At 24.6% G+C, this 6,191-nt stretch overlaps 3 protein-coding genes across 3 annotated transcripts; 2 read left to right on the top strand and 1 right to left on the bottom strand.

The window, feature by feature from the left end:
* Window positions 1-64: 64 nt before the first annotated feature.
* DICPUDRAFT_36758 (uncharacterized protein) lies at window positions 65-444 on the top strand (the record flags this gene model as incomplete). The annotated part of the gene is made up of 2 exons (XM_003290032.1): window positions 65-216; window positions 339-444. Coding segments are annotated over 2 exons (258 nt in total), but the record flags the coding sequence as incomplete, so codon positions are not given.
* A 216-nt stretch (window positions 445-660) lies between these two features.
* On the top strand, window positions 661-2,927 carry DICPUDRAFT_80829 (uncharacterized protein; the record flags this gene model as incomplete). Its single annotated transcript, XM_003290031.1, has 3 exons — window positions 661-733; window positions 1,167-2,663; window positions 2,734-2,927. The coding sequence occupies 3 exons, from the start codon at window positions 661-663 to the stop codon at window positions 2,925-2,927; spliced, it is 1,764 nt and encodes a 587-aa protein (XP_003290079.1).
* An 80-nt stretch (window positions 2,928-3,007) lies between these two features.
* On the bottom strand, window positions 3,008-5,780 carry DICPUDRAFT_98570 (uncharacterized protein). The gene is made up of 2 exons (XM_003290017.1): window positions 3,349-5,780; window positions 3,008-3,284 (listed from the first exon to the last, which is right to left on the bottom strand). The coding sequence occupies exons 1-2, from the start codon at window positions 5,762-5,764 to the stop codon at window positions 3,115-3,117; spliced, it is 2,586 nt and encodes an 861-aa protein (XP_003290065.1). The 5' UTR covers window positions 5,765-5,780; the 3' UTR covers window positions 3,008-3,114.
* Between the last annotated feature and the right edge of the window lie 411 nt (window positions 5,781-6,191).

Below are 6,191 nucleotides of genomic sequence, written 5' to 3'. Positions count from 1 at the left end.
GAAAATATAAAAAAAAAAAAAGAAAAAAAGAAAAAAAGAAAATATTCATACTAATTCTATTTTAATAATATATAAATATGATTATTACAGTTCAGTAGATATAGATTATAAAAAATCAGATTATGCCATTTTTATTATGAATTCGCTTGTTGTAGATAAAGAAATTAATTTAAACATTTTCAGAGAATTTAAAATAAATAATTCAGTTTTAACAGTGTAAGAATCAAATTACTAATATACAATATATAAAAAGATAATTTTCAAAAATATAACAAATTTTAATTATTTTATTATTATTTTTTTTTTTTTTTTTTATTTTTTATTTTTTTTTTTTTTAGATTATATGCAGCTAATAGTGCAGATGAATTAAGAAGATCAGTTAATGGATTTTTTGATATGCTTATAATGGCAACTAGAACACTAAATTCCTATGGATCATTTTAAAAATCAAATAAAATAAAATACTTTTTGTAAATAAAATAATGGTAAAGTAAATATGTATAAATCAATGTATTTTTATTTTTTTTTTTTTATTTTTTTTTTTTATTTTTTTTTTTTAATTTTTTTAAAAATTTTTTAATTTTTTTTTTTTCGTTTTTCAAAATTTTTTTATTTTCATTTTTTCTTGTTAATATTATTGTTATAACAAAAAAACAAAAAATGATAAGATTATTTCAAAGATCTTTAGTTATTTCTAAAGATCAAGCTTTTAAAAAATGCAGTGGTCTTTCATGTAAGAATCAAAAAAAAACAAAAAAAATAAAAATAAAAATAAAAATAAATAAATGGATCATAAAAACACACCACCACAAAATAACTTCATTATATTTTTTATTTGTATTAAATTTTCAATTCATAGTTAATAGCAAATCTGCACAATAAAAAACATTTACTAAATAAAAAATTATTAAAACAAAAAAAAAAAAAAGACTTATATTTTCATTAAATCATAAAATCATCATAAAAACAATATTATGTTATGTTATGTTATGTTATATTAATTCATATAATATCTATATTATATCTATACTATATTATACTATCATATTATATCATGTTATATTAAATAAAATCAAATTACATTTCAATATATAAATTAAAAAAAAAAAAAAAAAAAATACTAATTTTTAAATTTTTTTTTACATTTTCATTTTTTTTTTATTTAGATAATATTAGAGAATTTTGTAGCAATAATAATAATAATGAATTAAATTTAACAAGAAAAGAATTTGAAGAATTTAAAAATAAAAAAGAATTTATTAAAAGATTAGAAGAAAATTTAGACGAAAATAATGTAAAGAAATCTTTTCAAGTTGATAATGAAAAACCAATCGATTATGAATTTATTTCAAATAAATTGGGTATTAAAGATAATGACAAATATATTAAAGTTCAAGATTTAGTTAGTGAAAAAGTTAAACAAGAACCAGGATTTGAAAATTTCGATTTATCAGTTGATGAGGCCAAATTTGGTTTACAAGAGCTCGAAAAACTTTTAAGAGCACCAAACGGAGAAAAGACTATTGGTTTATTAATTAATGAATTAAAGCAAGTATTCGGTTTAGAGAGCGACCAAGAGATGGATAGAAAATTAAAGAATCTTCAAGAATCACTTTCATTAAAGCTTGGCGGTGTTTCAATCGAAGAATTTATTGCACAAAACAGAGATAACATGTCATCCATCAGTAGAGAACAAAGAGCTATTGTCCACGAGTATTTCGAAAATCATCCTTACATTAAAAACATTAGACAAACATCTTTTGTTTTAGATTTAATCAATCTCTCTGAACAATATCGTGGTAGTGACAGCAAAAATTTTGAAGAAAACATTAGAAAACATTTTAACATTGACCAAAAGACTACTGGTTCAGCCGAGGAAGATGGTTTCAAGGAGCAAGATTTAGATCAAGTCGATTTCATCCCACCAGCTGACTCTGAATTTGTTACCAACGCAAATAAAGATAATAACTTTGAAGAAAGTGTTGTCGATCTCATCAAGAGTGGTACCATTTTAACTTATATGAGAAAGGTCTTTGAAGACGCCAAGGAAAGTGCTGATCCAGTCTCTGCCAAATTAGAAAAAGAAGCCAAGGAAGCTACTATTGCTAAAGAGCTCGAATCCTTTAATCAAATTGCACAAAGAGAAATTGATAGTGCCACCATCAAATACAGAGAAAACTCTGATAACCCAGAAGACTTTTATGATGCCGATGTCACACCAGAGTTTGATATGATGCAACCAGTTCAATTCCAAGAGCAAGCCAAAGACCCAAGAGACCTCTTAAAATACTATCATCTCTACCCAAAGAAAATTAAACAATGGATTAACTATACTCATACTCCAATGGGTATTTTCAGTACTTTTGGTGTTTGGTACAATTTACCAACTTGGTATACTAAATTCTATCAACCATCTCCACCAGAAACTTTTATCACACCAGAATCTGAAAATGTTTTCCAACAACCTGAAATCCCAGAGGATCTTAGAAACTCTTATAGATTTGGTGTTACCGAGGAAGAGGCTCGTCTTTTACATCCTAAATTTAAAGAATTTTTAACTTTCCAATATGCCACCCAACCAGAAGTTACTGCTTTCCGTAAGAGAGTTTGTATTGAAAAGTATGGTACATCTTTACAAGATTCCGGTTCACCAATGGTTCAAAGTATATATTCAAATTTAAAATTTATATATATTTATATTTATACACATATTAATTATTTTTATTTCAATAGTTTCAATTTTAACAGAAAAAATAAATGTAGTTCAAGCTCATTTAGCCAAAAATAAAAAAGATTATCTTGCTAAAAAGAACCTCCCAATGTTAGAAAGAAGAAGAAGAAATTTAATTAAATACCTCAAGAAAAAGAATATCGAGCAATATTTCATCATTACCAAAGACCTTAAACTTAAAAATTTTAATTATTAAATAATAATATAGATAATAATAAATAATTAAAAAAAAAAAAACAGAAAAAAAAAACAATTATAAAATATAATATTAATAATATTAATAATATAGTAGGATAAAGAAATATTTTATTTTTATATTTTGGAAAAAGTTTAATAAATACAGAAATTAATAAAATTTATAAATAAAATTGTTTAAATTACAATTAAAGGTTTTTTTCAAGAATCTTCTTAATTGTTTTTAATCTTATATATCTATTATATTTATATACACTTATAAATATGATTGTGGCAGCAGCTATAATACCCGAAATTACAACACCAACAATAATACCAACAGCACTACCTTCTTTAAAGTCTGGATTAGCACCAAATACTAGATTAATGAAATTAATATTATTAGATTTAAATTTAAATTATAATAGTAAAGAGTTACTTACATTCAAAATGAAATGGATGTGTTGTGTATTGCCCATCAACAGTTACATTAATAAATGTTGTTTTGTTGTAATAGCTATTGAAAAGTTCTTTTGAATATCCTTTCCAAAGTTTAAATGTAGGAAGAGAGCAAGATATAGTTCTAAATTCTTTTTCAACTAAAGGAAATTTACAAATAATATTATCCTCTCCAATTATAACACTGAGGTCATTTCTATTAAAGTTAGTGCCATTAATATTAATTTTAAAAGGGGCATCTAATATTAATTTAGTCACAACAGGAACTGATGAAATAGTTGGGGGATTAAAGGAAAAAATAGCATTTTTACCTATAAAGAGATCTTTATTTGCATAATTACCGAGAACTTTAAAATTCTTTCCAGATGTATATGTTGTTGAATTGCCTATTTGACCATTTTTACCATAAACATAACATGTAGCTAGTTTAGTTGTATTAGTTTTTACATTGGGACATGGAATTTGTTTTCTTTTTGGGTTTTTAGGATTAAAATAAATCTTCATGTCATTGTTTAGGTGTAAACCAGTAATAGTTATTAGACCACCTGAGCAATCTACATTGGAAACAGAACCAATAAAAGGAATGATTGGAAGGTTAAAAGCATCACTGGTTTGAGAAATTAAATTGTCATTAGGATCTGTGCCAATTGTAACTTTTAGTTCTACTTTACTATTAGTTGTTTCAGGCAAATCAATGGCTATTAAATTGTGATCAATTGATACTATTTCGATGTTTTTATTATTATCTAAGGATATCACCGCTCCAGATGAAATATTACCAAAGTTATTACCAAATATTTGAATTCTATTTTCATTGACTTGCTCAACATTACTAATTAATGGTGGATAATAGGAGAAAGTTAAATCATTTTGAATATAATTTGCCATTGGGATGATTATTTTTGTTGGTAAGTTTTTACCAATACCACTGGGTGCAGTGCATGTTATAAATGATCCATCACCATTACTGATATCAGTACAGATGTTTTCGGAAATATATACTTTGATATCAATTGGTGTTTTATTAAAATCAAAAGCATGAATTGATGTTCCAGAAATTGTAATTATAGAGCCTTTTGTTTCCCCAGGGGAGATTTTAGTGATAATAGGTTCAATTATAAAATTACTGAAAATTTGGGATTCTACTTCAGAGGTTTGGCCTCGGTTAGCAACAAGTTTTATGTAACCCGGAAATGAGCTTAAAGGTAGATCCACTATAATATCAGTTTCATTAATAGGAGCAATACTTTTTCCATACCACATTTCGGATTTATATGTTTGGTTATTTGGTATCATAACCTCAGTTGAAATATTGCTACTTTTAAACTTTTTACCTTTTATTAAAAACTTTCCCATGTTTTTATCATTGTTAATTTCTGATTTAATTTGTATTACACTAAAAATTGTTGGTTGATCATATTGAAAGTTACCTTTTGTTGCTTCTTCGTCTTCAAATTTCATTTTAACAAGGAGTGGGCCACTCTCATTTTTTCGACCCAGTTCACAGGAAATAATTTCTTGATCGATGGGTACTGGGTTTTTAGTCGTTATATATTTTACATTTATACAATTTTGATTTCCTATAGTAATTGTTGGTACGGTATCGTTTTTTGTAGTAATATATTTTCCATATATTGTTACTATTCCACCAGTATCACCACTTACACTTTCCCAAGTATATATTTCTGGTTTTTGTGGAAAATTAAAGCTTTCATTTTTCAAATTACAAATGTCCAAAAAAACAGTCCAGTTTCCATAATACATAAACTGATCATATTCAAATTCAATTTTGTTATTTTCTTCATTTAAAAACTCTGAGGTTATTACATTATGAGTTTTGTTGTTTGTTACCCAGATTTTTGTACCATTAAGATTATTTCCGAGAACCGTGAAGGTTTTATAAATTAATTTAGCTTCATTATTAAATAATTTTGGTTTTTGATAGTTGTAAAAAAATGGAACAAATTGGCCAGATCCACATCCTTTTGGAAAATTTATTGTATAAAAAACACAGGAGCCATTATCTTTTGGACCTTCAGGGTTAAATGGTTCTCCATTTGAATATTTCAAGAGTGGGAATTTAAAATAGGAATCGAATGAAGCATAATAAAATAACAAAACATCGAATTTACCACCAACAGTTGGAATATCTTGTGTTTTCATGTAAGCCATTTTTTGAACATTTATTTTGCCTATTTTGCTAGGAAGTCTTGAAGCAATATTCTCATCAAGTATGAGAAAGGAGACTGTTATTGTTTCATTTATTAACAAAGGAATATTGGTTTCAGTATCACATTTTAATGTATTATTCTTAAAACTTAAGTCACTTGGATTTGAAACGATGCAATCACAAGTGGACCTTAAAACAAATAATAATAAAAATATTATTTTTAATAACATAATAAATAATTTAATATTTGTATATAAATATATAATGTAAAAAAAAAAAAAAAAAAAAAATGTTTTTAGCAATTGAAAATATATTTTTGAATTAATATTTTTTTTAAAAAAAAAAAAATAAGTGGTTGAACAAAATTTTTAAAAAATGATTCTATTTTTACCTACAAAAGATTGTTAAAATTTACAAAAGATTGTTCAACTTTTTTAACACAATGTGGTTGTTCAAAATTTAAAAAAAAAAAAAATAAGTGGTTGAACAAAATTTTTAAAAAATGATTCTATTTTTACCTACAAAAGATTGTTAAAATTTATTAACACACCCGGGGTTGTTCAAAAAAAGATACTATTTTTAGAATTTTAAAATTTTATAAAAAAATTAAAAATTATAAATAATAAAAAATATATAAATAATTATTTTCAATTACTA

Source organism: Dictyostelium purpureum (genome assembly GCF_000190715.1).
Source record: "Dictyostelium purpureum unplaced genomic scaffold DICPUscaffold_204, whole genome shotgun sequence".
NCBI lineage: Eukaryota > Evosea > Eumycetozoa > Dictyosteliales > Dictyosteliaceae > Dictyostelium > Dictyostelium purpureum.
This window is presented reverse-complemented; position numbering and strand designations above follow the sequence as displayed.